The sequence below is a fragment of the Anthonomus grandis genome, chromosome 15 (genome assembly GCF_022605725.1).
Source record: "Anthonomus grandis grandis chromosome 15, icAntGran1.3, whole genome shotgun sequence".
Lineage (NCBI taxonomy): Eukaryota > Metazoa > Arthropoda > Insecta > Coleoptera > Curculionidae > Anthonomus > Anthonomus grandis.
Genome location: NC_065560.1, coordinates 12261454 through 12278716, shown reverse-complemented (window position 1 = coordinate 12278716; position 17263 = coordinate 12261454). Strand labels below are relative to the sequence as shown.

Sequence of the window (17263 nt, the reverse complement as noted above, 5' to 3'; positions counted from 1 at the left end):
ATCAATCTTGTCAATGTCAATTAAAATTTGTTATTTGGTGAAACAGGGTTAGACTATACAGTGACCGTCTAAAGTTCTGCATAAATTCGATAAAAATTAGAGACATGATTTTTTGAGAAAACGCTCGGACCCGCCGATTTCTATTTTAAGTTGCGCATTATTTCACATAAATGTTTGTGTACAGGGTGGAACAAAAAAAAAGATATGACGTCATCGTCATTTTTTTAAATGGAATGCTATATTTTTTATTGCATTTATGAAATATAGGCAAAATTCCAAGCAAGTTTCGTATAACACACCTTATCTCAAAACTCAACTGTTTCAGAAATATTTACATTTAACCAACAAGAAAGTAAATAAGTACGTCTATTTACAAATTAAGATAAAATGGAGGATAAAATGTTATAAACTGTGAAAACTCTTATTAATGTATCAAGTGTTCAAACTGATCCCTATTTACTTCTTGGCAGAAAGCAAGACGGTTTACAAATTCATCTAAAACCCTATCAATTATTTCGGGTGATATACGTCTAATTTCATATCTAATTCTATTTTTCGGATCTTCTACGTTGTTTGGCTTCTCAATATAAACTTTACTTTTTAGGTACCCCCATAGAAAATAGTCGCAGGGATTTAGGTCTGGTAACCTGGCCGGCCACTCTATTGGCCCTCTTCGTCCTATCCATCTTCTTGGGAACACTGTATCCAAGTAACGCCGTCTTGCTGAAACCACAAATTATCTGTTGGGACAGAACAAGACCCTGTTGTTCGTCTGGGTATAGGGCAGCCAAAGCAAGGATAAGATCTTCTTGCAGAAAATTCAAGTAGCGTTGTCCTGTTAAGTTTTCTTCGAAAAAGTATGGCCCTATTACTTTATTTTCCACGATACCAGCCCAAACATTAATAGATTTACGGTACTTTGTATGAGCCTCAGTTACCCAGTGTGGATTTGACACTGACCAGTACCGATAATTTTTCCGATTTACGAAACCGTTTAAACAAAAAGTTGCTTCATCCGAAAACAAAACTCGTAACACAAACTGACGGTTTTTATTGCAAATGTTCATCATTTGCTCGCAAAATTGGTTTTTTCGATCAGGATCGTCCTCATTTAATTCGTGTATTAGTCTAATTTTGTTAGGGTGGTATTCATTTGCTTTTAAGATGCGTCTTATTATTATCAACTGAAATTTGTGAAGTTGCATTGTTTGGATTTTCTTCGACGGAGAGCAGAACGTTCAATTTTGTTTCTTCAGAAATTTTTGGACGACCTGATCTTGGCAAATCCCTAACATGACCCAACTTATGAATTTTTGCTCTATTCTACTAACTATTGACTCAGAAATAGGATGGTTTGGGTATTTGGCATTAAACAGTTCACTTACTTCTTTTTGCGTGCGCACTTGATCCCCGTATCCTAGCATCATCAAAATTTCAATTCGTTGGGTTTCCGTTAAATTAGCCATAATTTATTCTGATAAAAACTATTAATTTTCGAACTGACAGTGACATTCGAAAATAGAGATTCTTTACCAGTGCAACCATGGAAATAGAAACAATTGGCAGTGTTTATAACATTATTTTTATCCTCGATTTTACCTTCATTTGTAAATAAACGTACTTATTAGTTTTCTTGTTATTTAAATGTATATATTTCGGAAACAGTTGGGTTTTGAGATAAGGTGTGTTATACGAAACTTGCTTAAGATTTCGCCTATATTTCATAAATGCAATAAAAAATATAGCATTCCATTTAAAAAAATGACCGATGACATCATATCTTTTTTTTTTGTTCCACCTAGTATACAAAAATTTATGTGAAATAATGCGCAATTTAAAATAAAAATGGACGGGTCCGAGCGTTTTCTCAAAAAATCATGTCTCTAGTTTTTATCAAATTTATACGGAACTTTAAGCGGTCACTGTATAATAAACTTACTAAAGATTACTCAATTATTAAAATTGAATTTATCACCAAGCACCATTTATTATTTCTCCAATTTTATACATTCTATTGATATAATTAAATATTTAAAATATCCCCAACTAAAAGGTTTTATTGAAAGCAAAGACATTTATTCAGGATATATTTTATTTATGTTCGTGATCGTAAGTGTGTAGTTTTGTATTTAGATGAGGTATGTCTTTTTTGTTAATTAACGTTTTGTTCCTTAATATTTAATTTTGATATATTTTATAGTTTAACATGCATTAAGAAAATATTTAGTGCTATACTATTTTATTCTATTATTGTAACTGCGGCGCGACTTCCAAAATTTATAATAAAGTAAACAGATATTGAATATAAAAATATTAAAAATATAACAAGGACAATTCTAACTATAAACGCAATGTTGATGATCTAAAAAGCAGTTCTGATGTAAACCAAGTAACAAATATTTTTTTCAAAAAATTATATGATATTTTGGATAAATGTGTACCAATGGCACGTGAATGTAAAAAGGATTACCTACCGTGGTTTACTAAAGAAATGATTTTAAATTTAAAAAGAAAGGAAAGATTAAGGAAAAAAAAGTACAAAAAATGTAATAGTCTCGCTGATAAAGCAAATTTCATTTATATCAGAAGTAAAGTAAAAAGTGACATTAAAATTGCATATAAAAAATACATAGAGTGGGTAGAAACAAAAATAGCTAGCGACCCTAGTAACTTCTGGAGGTACACAAGTTCTACAAAGTGAGGTACTTACTTATTAATCCAATACACTAATGTTATACAGAGACCAGGAAATAATCGAGAGCAGAGATATCGCTGACGCTTTTGCCTCGCATTTTTCTAGTATTGTTCAATCAGATCCCTCTGGCTACATCCTGGATTTTACTCCGGCGGTTCCTCTGACAAATGCGACTTTGCTTGTAAAGGGTATTATTGTGGAAGATATTAAGGTCGCCGTAAAAAAATTAAAACCTAAAAAATCGGTCGGGCCAGATAAGATATCACCCTATATCTTTAAAGCATATATTGATTTTCTAATTGAGCCCTTATTAATAATATTTAACCTAATATTGGAAAAAAATGTATCCAGATTTATGGAAAACTTCAAAAATAACTCCTATATTTAAAAGTGGTGACAAGGCTGATATTTCAAATTATAGACCTGTAGCATTAATTTGTTGTCCAAGCAAAGTTTTTGAATCAATATATAACAAAATTTATAATCATATAATCGGTGTTATCACTGAAAAACAGCACGGTTTTATGAACAAGAGGTCAACAATCACAAATTTAACCACATTTTTGCAGAAGCTGAATGGCCTGGTTGACTCTAACGTACAGGTAGATGTTATATACCGATTTTTCTAAAGCGTTCGATAGAGTCAACCACGACATTTTATTAAGAAAGCTAGATTGGTTTGGCTTATCGCTATCTTCTGCAGTTGCTTGCTTCATTCTTGCAATCAAGGATACAGTATGTAGTATATAGAGGGTGTACATCTCGAAGTTTTGTCGCTTTGTCAGGGGTGCCTCAGGGGTCTAACCTGGGGCCATTGCTTTTCTTATGTCTTATCAACGATCTATTATTGTGCTTAAAATATTGTGATGGCAAAATATTTGCCGATGATTTTAAATTTTATAGAGCAATTAATAGTATTAAGGACTGCGAACTCCTTCAGCATGACCTGAATAGAGTAATACTTTGGGCAAAACAAAACAAATTATCTTTTAATGTTGAAAAGTGTATTGCAGTAAATTTTACTAGAAAAAAAGTGTCAATTAATTACAATTATAAAATGGGTACTAATGTCTTACAATGTAAAACAGAAATAAAAGACTTGGGAGTAGTTTTCGACTATATATAGATGCTCATATTAACACAGTTGTTAATAAGGCATTTAAGATTTTAGGATTTATAATTCGTAATGCCTGTAACTTTACTAATTTAAAGACCATTACTCCTCTCTATTATGTATATGTTCGCAGCATATTGGAATATGCCTCGATTGTTTGGTGTCCATTCTATTCGGTTTACGAACAAATGTTAGAAAAAGTACAAAAAAAAGGTTTTTGCGGTATTTGTACTATAGAAAACATGGCGTGTATCTGATGGATATATCTTATGAAAACCTTTTGACAGAATTTAATTTAAAAAAACTTACTTCCAGAAGAACCGTGGCCTGCTTGTTGTTTACACATAAGATCCTTCATAATAATATAGATTGTTCATTTCTTCTCGAAAAACTGCTGTTAACGGTACATATTGCAGCAGTCACTTTGATTTCCGCCGAAAAGAATGATTGAATGACGGGGCGGCGAGTTTTTTTTTGCATGTATTTTTAGTTCTGTATTTTTTAGCTTTTGTGGACACCGACGTCCACCTGCTCATCCAGTACAAGTATTATTTGCCACATAGCAAAAAAGGAAGAAGGAAACCATAAGTTTTCAAAAAATCAGTCAAAAATTTCCTCATTTGTGCCCAAAAGATTCAATACAGCCTCAAAGAAAAAAATTGACGATTTGTTATTAAAACAATTTTATAAAGATTTTCAGCCATATAGCGTAGTTGAGGATGTAGGGTTTCGGCAATACACCAAAGCCCTAAATCCATCTTACGAACTTCCCAGTAGACGGTAATTTCTAGAACAATAATTTCAAGTATTTACGAACAATGTTCAGTTTAACGTAAAGAGCTGGTCAAAGATGTAATGGCAGTTTGTTTGGCAACAGATTGTTCGACTTCCGCAAACAATGAAAACTTTATGGGAGTCACAATACACTTCATAGATAAAAAATTTTATATTCAAACCATACTTCTGAAATGCGCCGTATTTGATCAGTCTCATACAAGTGTCAATCTAAATGCGGAACTAAGAACCATAGCAGAGGAATGGGGTATTGAAAAAAAATATTTTAGCAATATCTGATAATGCGGCCAATGTGAAAAGTGCCATTACAAATGAGCTGGGATGGAAGTTTTTCGGATACTACGCCCATACTCTTAATTTCCTAGTTCGCGATTTACTCACCGAAGTAGCAGGCACTCTAGAGAAAGTGAAAACTATAGTTTGATTAATGAAGTTTCAGGAGAATATTGGTTTAAAAACCCCTAAGAAACTTCTACAGGATGTGGTTGCGAGGTGGAGATAAATGGGCCCTTCTTTTAGATGTACGCAGTGAGCTTCTAAAAGAGCACATCTGCCAAGACAATAATTAAAAAATTGCAAAGCGGCCTTCGTAATATAGTGGGAAATGTGGAATTTAGTAATTCATTGGTAGTAACCACATACTTAGACCCACGTTTTAAGAGATTGGCAATTAAAAATAATGACGCTTTAGAAAGAGTACAGAAGAATATTATATAGCAGAGGTAAGTGACATTATTTATAAAAAAGATCCGGTAAAAATACTTGAGGCTCAACAAGTATCTACAAGCAATGTAAAAGATAATTTAACATATATTATATATTTGACAAAATTACTTCTAAAAAAAAATTCAAATGCCCAGTAGTTCTACCTCTAGGACAATCTTAGAAGTGCAGGTATATGGAGGACGCTATTCTGGATCGAAAAAAAGGACCCATTGGAATGGTGGAGGGAACATGGATATATATATCCCAATTTAAGTGTACTTGCTAAACAAAAATTATGTGCTGTTGCGACGTCGGTCCCATGTGAATGTTTATTTTCAAAAGCAGGTGAAATTTTAAGTGACCGTCGCCGTCGTCTTAAGGCAAAACATCTAGAAAATTTATTATTTTTGAACATTACCACCAAATTTTGTAAGTAGAAAAAGTAAAAAAACATTCCCAAAGTTTTTACTCTTTTATTTTTGAATTTTTGTTTTTGTTACTTTTTTAAATAATACATATTTTGTATCATTTAGTTTTGTTTATTTTTATTTAATATTGTTCGCCATTAACCTTTCTTTTGATTGAAATTTAGCGCCTTTTTAGGATATAGGTACCTATACCTATTATCTAAAAATAAATACTGACTCAATAAAACCAAGTAACTGTACTAATTTAATAAAAAACTCGGAATAACTTTGCTATTCTGATTTTTTCTACAATACACTGTCCGCAGAATCGCCAAGTCAAAACTAATTTGACAATGCGAGTATTGAGACTGATTCGTATTATTCGGAAGCAAATCGCCATCATTATTTTACATGAACTGGCGTACTCGGAACAGGTATTTCTGATTTTTGGTAATAGGTACGCGGAATAGCCCGCTGAAACTTATTCCAAAAGAACAGGTCCAGTTCCACTGTAACAACTCTATTCCGAAGATATCCGAAAAAATATGAAATTTGAAAAATGGATTTTAATTTTTTCAGGGCTTATATTTTATCCGATTTTAAAGTAATTTGCACTTTTTCATTTCCACTTTTGTCGTGCTACATGATGGTGCATTTGGATTTTTAGTACGACGTTTCGTCTTTTGCCAACTATCATCAATTCTGTCTTTTTATATAGGCTTCATATTGGATTTTTATATTTTTAAAATGTCTGCAAAATTACCTATTTAACGATGTATTAAGTAATATTTGTTTTTTGTAAACACCCGCATTTTTGGAAAAAACTAAATTTACCGCAGTAGTCTGTGATAACTGTTATAAATATAATATATTTTAAATATTTGTATGATTTGGTAGTATTTTAGTACAAAGTGTAACTAATAATTTAAGCAATTATGGCTTTTACGAATGAAGAAAAGCGAGATATGATTATTACGAGTTTATTATAAACACGATAGAACTGTCACTAGAACGTCAGAAATGTATTTGTTGATGTATCCGGAGCGACAACAATCGCATCATACTTTATTTAAAACTTTGGATAAAATCTTGATATGTTTGGTTTTTTAATAAGCCTAAAAATAAATATGAAGAAACTAAAAAAAACTTACAGAAAGAGGTATGGATTAGCGATTTTTGTACTTATTGCGCTACATAAAAAAATACTTTCTAGATAAATATGAACCCAGAAATTTATTATTATAATACAAGTGGTTAAAAACAACTTAAAAAAAGGAGATTTAAGCCATAAAAAATTTATTTAGCTCAAAAACTGCTTCCTGATGTTGCTGAAATACGAGTGTTTTTTTTTGTAACTGGCTAGCGCAAAAAAATACTGATTACCCCTATTTTCTTGAGAATGTAATCTGGCCCGATGAAAGTAGATTTACAAACTGTGACATTTTTAACAGATATAATAAACGCATTTGGAGCCAGAATAATCCCCGACAATTCTTGAAAATTCGGGCACAAGTGCGATTTAGCCTAAATTTTTGGACAGGTATTCATAAAACCGAATTTTGGGTACTTATTTTATTAAAAGAACTCTTTAACCGAGATTCTTCTAATCAGTTTTGAGGACCCGATTTTAAAGACTATTTGGATAACATAATTTCTTTAGAAAATTACTATACAGTTTGGTTTCATCAAGATATTTACTAACACGTGTCGTTAAACCCAATATAAAATGAAGCTGTTGTTATAGTTTCCCTAATTTTTATTGAGTGAATAGATTAATTTAGGCTCTTTTAAAATATTTGCAGGTGTTTCGAAAATAATAAAGGTGTAATCCTGAAGTAATGCGTGTGCACACTACGGTATTGCATTGTTAGTATTTCTGTCTAACTTGGATTTATAACGTGTCATTTAGTTTTTTCCAAAAATTCACGCTTTTAAAAATTAAAAATATACTGTATATATATTAGTGATACATTATTAAAAAGCGAATTTTGCAAATATTTAGAAATATCAAATATGGCGCTTATAGGAAAAAAAAATATGTTTGGCGAAAGAATAAACGTCGTATTAAATATCTAAAAATACCACCATGTAGCACGAAAAAAGTAGCAATGCAAAAGTGCAAATTATTTATAATCGGATAAGAAAAAAAACTTGGTTTTTCAAAATTTTGTATTTTTTCGAATGTCTTCGAAAATATTCTTATCTCCATCTTCTTATCTTTTATAGATTCCGAGATACCCATGTTAAGGATCGAATTTGAAACACGTCATATATTTAGTTTTTAGTTCATCGGTGTTTAGTTATTTATTAATATTGTTCTCACCTACCTCTCTGATTCTTTAATATCAATCTCAGCATCCCAAGGCTTTACATCTGAGTGCTAAGTCAAGCATAAATTTGACTTAGCAATCAGATGATGTTGCTTGGAAGTAAGCCCATTACAGTTCTTGGCTGCCAGTGATTATAATCGTCGTCACCTATATTCAGGAGTGAAGCGTTGATTTTTTTAAATTCATTGGCTTCATTGGTTAATTATTTTATATGGTTGTAATGATTCCATCTGGATTTTCTTCATGTATCTCTCTGATTCTTGAGTATAAATCTCATTATCCCAAGGTTTTACATCAATCATAACACTTGACCGTAAGATGCTCTTCACAGTTCTTGGCTGCCATCGCATCATATGAACCATATAAATCATCGACATCAGCTATTGTGGGATTACCTGCACTAAGGGGTAACGTGCCCAATTTTTTTTAGCTCATGTGGGTGATTATTTGATATGGTTGTACCAATATTAAATTTAGTGTTAATTAGATGATGATTAGGATCTTTGACTTTGATGAGGTCACTAAATGCTAGCTGTTTTTCTTCAAATAGGTAGTACTAATTTCAGGCATTTCTGTCTTCTTCATCATCTATTAGGCAAATATAATATGGTCATAGTAAGTTGACTATAAATCTGATACTAATTAATTTGTATCTTGATTTTAAGTGTCTTTGTCAGATTTAACCTAAAAGTCACGTACGTCAACAATATTTTCAAAATTTACAGTCTAAATTTCATTCTTAAGAAAATTAAAAAAAAAAAACATGCATCAAGATTCAGATTCGTTTGCAGGAGCGTTTGACAGTACAACAGGCAACCTCCTCAATGACAATTCATCTTTTAACATACAATATTTCTCCTCCGGTTCTTTAACTTCTAGAGATAGTACTCAATATGTAGGAGAGCCCCAGCTTATAGGCATTATTGGAGATGAAGATACTTGTGCAGGATTTATTTTAGGTAAAGTATGATTAGGAGAAACTCGTAGTTCTGCAAGTTTTGTTAAAATCAGTTTATTTCAGTGGGATTTTTATGTTAAAATGACTCATTTTAGAGTAAAACTGAAAGTGGAGTTAATTGCTAATATCAGTAAATATTAGCAGGTATCGAATATCAACTCAGTACATTCATTAAATGAATAATATAAGAAAAACCATTTTTTTACAGTTTATCAATTGGTCTTATTTAAGTTTGAACGTTGACTTAATTGGCTTTTTATCTAACCTATTTAGGATAATTGAATAAATAGCTATAATGTTAGGATTATAGGATTATATTATATAAATTGTCTATTCGATTACGACCATTTTGCAGAAATGAATTAAAACAAATATATTAATTTTCTATTTCCGGTAATGCTGTACCTACTTAACCCAATAATTCAAACCAAAGTGAACCCAGCATAATCTCAACTGCAACCGAACCCAACCTAACAATATGATTTCTCTGGAAATAATAAGAACCGGCAACTTTCTAAGCCAATTTTTCTACGGCTGTGAAATAAACTAGACATTTTTTAGAGAACTTTTGAAAATGCCAATTTCCTTTAAGGATATTTGGCAGTCCTTGATGAAATTTTATAACATTTGGGTAAAAGTAGACAGTTATTAGGTCAATTATAAATTGTGGTTTTCACTTGGAATTTCTTATCAGTGAATTTCTTATTATTTGATATTCGTATTACTAAACCAAAAATATTACAATTTTTTCTTACATTTTAATTGTTTGTTTTTTTTTTATTAAAAAGATAAACGATCCTTCATTTCATATGTAACATTTACAAGTGTAAGAGCCGCTGTATCTCTAACCCAATCCAACCCAACCTAACCTAGCCTAACTTTTTTTTATAGTTAGTTGGGAAATCTGTAAACAGACCCTCCATATATTGGGATCTGGATCTAGAAGAGTGTGGAAATGGAGAGACTAATCTCGGCATGTTTTCGACCCACTAAAACCCTTTTCACCTGGAATCTCTTATGGCGCATTACTTCTGGTATTGTCTTGTAGGATCTTGATCCTACTTTAAGGCTACGCTTCTTCTCTTATTTCGCTTTCATTATCTCCGCCATAAATTCAGTCCCGTCTCTTAGCATTAGTTTTAGCCGTACTTCATTTTTTCCTCAATTCTCACGTTTAGACAAAAAGTGTTTGGGTGTATCTATTTCCGAGCAGTATTAGCATTTGTTATCTATAGTTTTTTGATCTTGTATATACATTTCTTAAAAAATGCGTGGCCTGCCACACCAACATTTGTATGTTTACTATTTTTCCTGCCATGCGCATAGACCTATTGGTAGAAGATCTGCAATTATCCATTTAGCTTTCGTTTGCACTGTATCATCCTTTCTGGTGGTCCGTCCAAAGTGGTGCTGCATATAGTATGACCGACATTCCCGTGCTCGCTAGGGCTTTTCGTTTTTTGCCTCGTATATCGGGCAAGAGTTACCTAAATATTGCCACAACCTATAAAAATTTCGAAAACCTAACGTAACCTGGTTTAGCCCAAACCAATATAACACCGTTTTTTTACAGCGATGAAATGTACTTGGGCGGACTGCCTATTGGGTTTGCTCTAGAGATCTCCTACCCAAAACTCCATCCTTACTAAAACATAGCCCCTATAGAGAAATTTGAGTTTTCCTGGTCTGTCTGTCTTTATATTATGGCATCCCGTTTACTTTAACCCTGTGTTATATATTCTATAGATAGTTTGTATTAAGTTAATTTATTTATACCTTGCATAGAAATGTCTCTATTAAATTTCCAATTTTCTATTGACTCTAATTTTTGTTTCTACCACATTATCCAGTTCTAGTCCTCCTCTTCTGTTGAATAGGAGTTTTATTTAATTGTGCCACTTTGAACTAAGCTAGTTTTACTAAACTAACATAACTTTTGTTTTGAGTTTGAGAGAAACTCGTTTCTATGAGTATCTGAGCTTGATGTGGAGATGTGTATCCCTAGGAACGTCTGACTGCGGTCAAGGCGACGGGATAAACTCCATTTTTTCAATTTATTATCCTCACACTCCATCTAGAACCGCGAACGTATTACTTCAGATGAATGAGCTTACCTTACTCAATGTTTATATTATCTGAAATGAGTATTTCCCCTAAATTCTGATAATACTCTTCCCTTGTGAGCAGTGGAAGAGTGTCTACTTTTCCATAAAAAATGTATTTGTTAGTATCGGTTTCACTAATTTCTAAAGCGAAACCTCTGAAACTACCATGTTCTGTTAATAATTGGTAGAAGTTTACGTTACTATGACTATGATTTATCCATGGCTCTATTTAAAAAATCAGACGCTCTGTCCATCTACATTTTTCAGTTTTATTATCTCTTCAGCTGCGTTGCCAAACCTCTATAGTCTTTTCCCTACTTTGTCTCTTTTTTTCCTTTTCTTCCTTTCGTTTCCTTTCGTTTTTTCCGGTGTCAAAACAGCGACCGTGGAAGCAGTTAGGTATGCGCTGATTATACGTAAGGCACTACTGTATCTGCACTATTTTTAGGATTTGTGTATTTATTTTAAATTTCGTAGCACGACAGCAACGTCGTTTGAATAACCCAATAAAAGAACTCCCTCTGGTAGTTCTAACTTAAGCAATTCATTGTAAAATATGTTTCTAAGATTTGGTTTTCCGTTTCAAGAATAATTTTACTCTATGAGAAATAGCACTGGTAATTGTATTATGATAAACCTAACCTTGCCTAACTTTGTTTTTATAGATGTTTGGTAATATTTGTAAGCAGACAACTCTCTGAGAATTGCTGTTCTGTCGCATATAGTAGTGTGAGATTGGAATACACTCCGACCTACTAAGAACTCTTTCCTCTTTAGCAGATACAATATTAGAGTTGATAGTTATATAGAGTTGACTAAATATCTGATAATATCTAGATTTGTCTTTTCTCATTTGTTGCCCATTTCAATCTGCCATTCGTAATCTATCTTAGTTAGCATCAGTTTATTTACTTTATTTATTTTTTTAAATTTTGTTTTGTTTTTCTTTTTTTTAATTGTGTTTTGTTTGCATTTTTGTGTCTTTTTTGTTTTACAGCTTTGTCTACAAATTGTAACAATTTCTTGACATTGATTGATTGATTGATTGATTGATTGATATTTATAAACGGGAAAAGCCTAATTACAATTCTGTTAAACTTTTAAATTCACCTTAGTAATACATAATATAGATAATATACAAAAATACAAAAAAATCATTAAGTAATAATAATTAATAATATCTAACCTTACTAAAACTTGACGCAGGAATTTGTTATAAGTTTTAAAATGGTCAATATCATGATGTTGGTTTGCTAATCTCATTGTTCTAGTAAGAAACTTATTAAGACCATAGTTAGTACGGTGGATTGGGTAATGAAAGCTATCAATGGCTCTAGTTTTCTTAGTGGAGCAAGAATATTGATTTTTTGAAGTAGCTCTGAAGCTCCAGATTTCCTATGTAGGATATTGTAAAAAGTAATAAGATCCCTCCTCTTATGGCAGATAGTGTTGGGAGCCATATATAGCATGTCAAGTATATCTGCGTCATTGTAATTATTCCAGATATTCAATTTATATGCAATTTGTTTTAAAAATTTGTGTTCAACTAGTTGAAGAGCATCAGTATGTACCCCATAGACAGGAGACCACACACAGCAGGGATACTCCAGATTAGGATGGACCAGGGCACAGTAGAGTGTTTTCGGCAATACTTGTGAAGTTTTGAGTACATCTCCTGACAAACAAAACAAAACCAAGCAAGCGGAAAGCTTTATTGATAGCACTATCTAAGTGATGACAAAATTGTAAACTTGTATTGAAAGTGACAACCAAATCTTTAAAAAGAAGAGCTGTTTCAAGGGTATAGCGACCGATCTTGTAGTCGAAGGTCGACAAAAGATCATTATTTAACATTTAGCTGGATTAAGTTCTATACCATTTCCTTCACACCAAACTACCAAATTATTTAGATCATATTGTAATTTATCACAATCATCAGAGGACTCGATTATACAACTCAATTTCAGATCATCGGAAAACAACAAAAATAGGCAGCTAGTGAAGAATTCATCTATATCATTGATAAAAATATTAAAAGAATGAGAATCTTGAGGCACTCCCTCCAGATGGAATCTGAAAAGTTTTAGAAAGAAAATTACCAATTTTAACAATCAGTCTACGATCAGATAAATAGCTCTTGAACCAGGGTAATAAAGGTTCATCAATACCAATAATTCTTAGTTTATGCATCAAAATATTGTGAGGTACCTTGTTGAATGCCTTGGAGAAATCTGTGTATATTGTATCCCCTTGATATCCCTTCTCCAAGGCATCCAACAAAAAGTACACCTGAGTTGGTAGCACTGGTTTTGTCGTCCGACTTATGAATAGGCTTTAGGAAACTCTGTTTCCAATAGTCTGGAAACATCCCAGTTTGAAGGGACAGATTGAATATGTGGTATAAGGGTCTGGAGAGATTAAAGCTACATTTTTTTAGGAATAAAGTAGGCACACCGTCTGGTCCAGGACCCTTGTTAATATTCAAGGATGAGAGTTTAGTAAATATATCAGATATTCTAAAAAAGGTGAGGAATATGGTTATTGGATGCAGATAATTCATGAGTGGGGACGTTAACACTATGGTGTGAGTATACTGCAGAGAAATAATTAGCACACATGTTAGCAATCTCCTCTCCATAACAACTTGTCTCGTTCAAGTATCTTCTTATCTTATTAAGTTTAGTTAGAAAGTCAACAAGTATCCATTTTTCCGGAGAGAATCGCATTTTTCAAGTAGATTTTCTGGATTATTTGTACCAATGTTATTTATAAAAGCAGTTCTCATTTGTGTAAAACTTGTGCACACAAATATTGTGTGCTGTCCTCTATCCTCCTGTTTGCAAAGAAAATACAGTGCATCTTTCCTTTTTTTAAATAATTGCCAAAGGAGTCATGAACAGTGAACCATTGTGTTGAAGTGTTTTTTTCTTTTTTGCTATAATTATATCGTCATGCTTCTTTTTATCGCTGTTGTTATTCTTCCATATTGGAAGCCTCGCCTTCTTTTCAGCTAGAAAGTGAAGTGGGGGTAATCCTGCCAATACCAAGAGAGCCTTTATTAACACTACGTATTAGGCACTGAATACTCTGCCTTTACTAGAGAGCTAGACTTAGTTAGAGTAGCATTTAGTGCCCCTTATTACTTTTTTTGCCTTGTTGCATGCAGCCTCAATATGTTTATGCTAAATTAGAGTCTATTGTGGATTATTCCTAGATACTTTACCTGCTTTTTTACTGTGCATTTTTTACATTAACTCTGTCTAGCCTTAAATAACCTAGGTAAGGTGAATGTAACTTCACCTAAGCTAAATCCAAACCACCCAATCATCTATTTAATTATTTAATGATAATCTCATAAATCAATCAAATTCACTCTTGTTGTTACCACATTAATTCGCATGTGTAACAAACTTTTTAATTTCAAACAATCTTCTTCTTGGTAGCTATACAACGCGTCATCATGGCCTCCTTTAAGTCATATATCTGCGTGGTCTGTAGGTTTTTTAAAACTATGTTGCTCCATCTAAGTCTTGGTCGCCTCAGCGGTCTCTTTCTTCCTATTTTCATTTCTTAATAAGTCGGTCATCAGGTGCTCTTTGTACATGTCCATTTCATCTCAGATACTGGGATTTTATTGATTTTACTATATCCGGCTTTTGGTATAGGCTCTGGAGTTCTGCATTCAACCTTAGGCGATATTGCTCCGTATCTGGATCCTTGACGGAGCCATATATTCTTCTTAGGATGTTTTCTTCAGCTCGCTTTATTAAATGCTCAACAGCCGTAGCAGATGATCGATGATTGTACATCAGTGTTGACACTCTCGACACCGGTCTGGACTGCATGAGAGCTCGCATGGCAACATACTTTCTATTGCCACCTTGTAGTCGTGTTTTATTCTTTTCGTTTATGTTGTTGTCTGAGCATATCGTGGCTCCAGTTATTTAAACTGTCTGAAGCATTCAAAGTTATAGATTTCCATCGTTGTATTCTGACCGAATCTGACTCTAGTTGGTTGTCGGGTAACGTGCATGGTTTTTTCCTCGTTGAAGTTGAGGTCCATTTTTTTACATTCCTTTTCGGTTTTCAGGAAGCTCTCGATACGTCTTCCGACGACAATACTTCTTCCGACCGCATCAATATCGTGCGCGAATACCAAGATCATCTGTGGCTTCTGGTTAGTAAATACTTCCGTGGTGATGTTTGCCTTCCTGAGCAATATCTAGGACTATATTAAAGAGTAGGGGCAACAGTCCATTCCCTGTCTCAATCCATTCATAACCGGAACCTCTAATATGTAGTATGCTACTTTAACGCGAAATTTGGTATGGTTTATGTGCAGCTTCGTAAGAGTGAGGGAGGATCTTTTATAATATATCTATGTTCGCCATGGCGATTCAGAAAATGTAGCATATAATGGTGTCGGAAGCTTGTTTGAAGTCAATAAACAGCTGGTGCACGTCTTTATTAAATTCTCAGTGCTTCTCCAGTAGTTGTCGGATTGTGAATATCTGGTCCATTGCTGGCCTCTTTGCTCTGCATATATGGCTAGATATACGACTCACAAGCATATTGGGAAGTATCTTGTAGTAGCTGCATTTAGTATCTATATTTCCCTGTAGTTGATACATTTCATGAGGTATCCTTTTTTATGGATGGAAGACCCCTTGCCATTTCCATATTTCTAGTATTAATTTATATAATTCTTTAGGAAGTGGTGTTCCTTCATGTTTTATGCATTCTGCTGGTATTGTGTCGCCTCCAGGAATTTTGTTATTTTTGAGTTTTTTGATTGTCACTATTATTTCTTGAAAGCTCGGCTCCTCTACGTCTATTTTCGCCGTCTGATATATTGTGGTCTCTGCAGTTATCTCGTTGTCTGCATTAAGAAAATTGTTTAAATACTCAAACATTTATAATAATTAAAATACTGATAAAATGAGTCATTTTAATAAAAAGTTTAACTGGTACAAGTTGATTTCTATAAAAGTTTAAACTAAACTGCAAATTTACCAAGAAAATTAATGCTTTTGATATTTTTATTTACTTCAGCTGGTATTGGGGAAGCTGTAGAAGATAAACCTCCAAATTTCTTCATAGTGAACCCGAAAACTGACGCATTTAAGCTAGAACTAGTGTTTCTTGATATGATCGAAAGGCCGGATATCGGCCTAGTTCTTGTCACTAGAGAAGCCGCTGAAAAATTGGCTCCTGTCATTAATCAACATAAAGGCATCGAGCCAACTGTTATGGTATAAATATAAATAATCTATAAAACCAGTAATAAATAAATTAAAAAGCTTTTTAGGTTATTCCTGGTCATAACGGTCCATTTGTATTCGACTTACCTCTTGCGGTAAAATACATAGAACAACAGAAGCAATTTCAAGTGAGGAAAACTTCGGGCTCACCTTCGGTAAAAAGTGACACAATTTCTCAAGCCTCTGTATCTAGAAAAGTGTCTACTCATTCCATACGGAGTGCTAGGTCTTGTAAATCTGTTAAAACTCAAAATTTGTCATTTAGTTCAATGGACGATTTTTAAACCTTCATGTATCCAATTGAAGAAAACTATCAAACCATAAGAAGAAATTATAGAAACTTACAACGTAGGTTTGGGGCCTACATAATTCACTAACAGTTATTACGCTTATAAGAAGAATTCTAAAAGGTTGGAGACCAAGATAAAAAAATATACCACAAATTATTTCATCAAAAAAATCATATATTATTAATACACATTTGCCATTTGATGTGCCTAATTATGCGCCCATCAAATTTGCAAATTTGTAATAAAATCAAATAATTTATACTATTTAACGTTCAAAATTTATATAACGTCATGTAGTTAACTAACTCTTCCAATTAACATAATTTTGTTTATTTGCATAATAAATTCAATTCAAAGGTCATCGGCAAGGCGGCCAGCTCATATAGGATAATGATAATTATAAAATGTCTTTTATAAGTATGACATAGTATAGTGAATTTTATAGCCTATTACCCGTACAGAAATAAATTTTTATCGCAAAGCGAAATGTAGATGTTTATAGGCGCTAATTATAGAACTGGACAACGTGGGATTATTTTTTATGCCATATGGTTGAAAAACTATTATAATGGTCTTTATAAGAATAGGTAATATTTAAATCTA

The 17263-nt window shown here is 32.9% G+C and overlaps 2 protein-coding genes across 33 annotated transcripts in view; both read left to right on the top strand.

The window, feature by feature from the left end:
- LOC126745035 (basement membrane-specific heparan sulfate proteoglycan core protein) overlaps positions 1–17263 on the top strand; it is a 797399-nt gene that overhangs the window by 25897 nt on the left and 754239 nt on the right. The gene's annotated exons all lie outside the window — the stretch shown is intronic.
- On the top strand, positions 8728–17147 carry LOC126745038 (uncharacterized). Its single transcript, XM_050452719.1, has 3 exons — positions 8728–9005; positions 16162–16361; positions 16418–17147. The coding sequence occupies exons 1-3, from the start codon at positions 8810–8812 to the stop codon at positions 16652–16654; spliced, it is 633 nt and encodes a 210-aa protein (XP_050308676.1). The 5' UTR covers positions 8728–8809; the 3' UTR covers positions 16655–17147.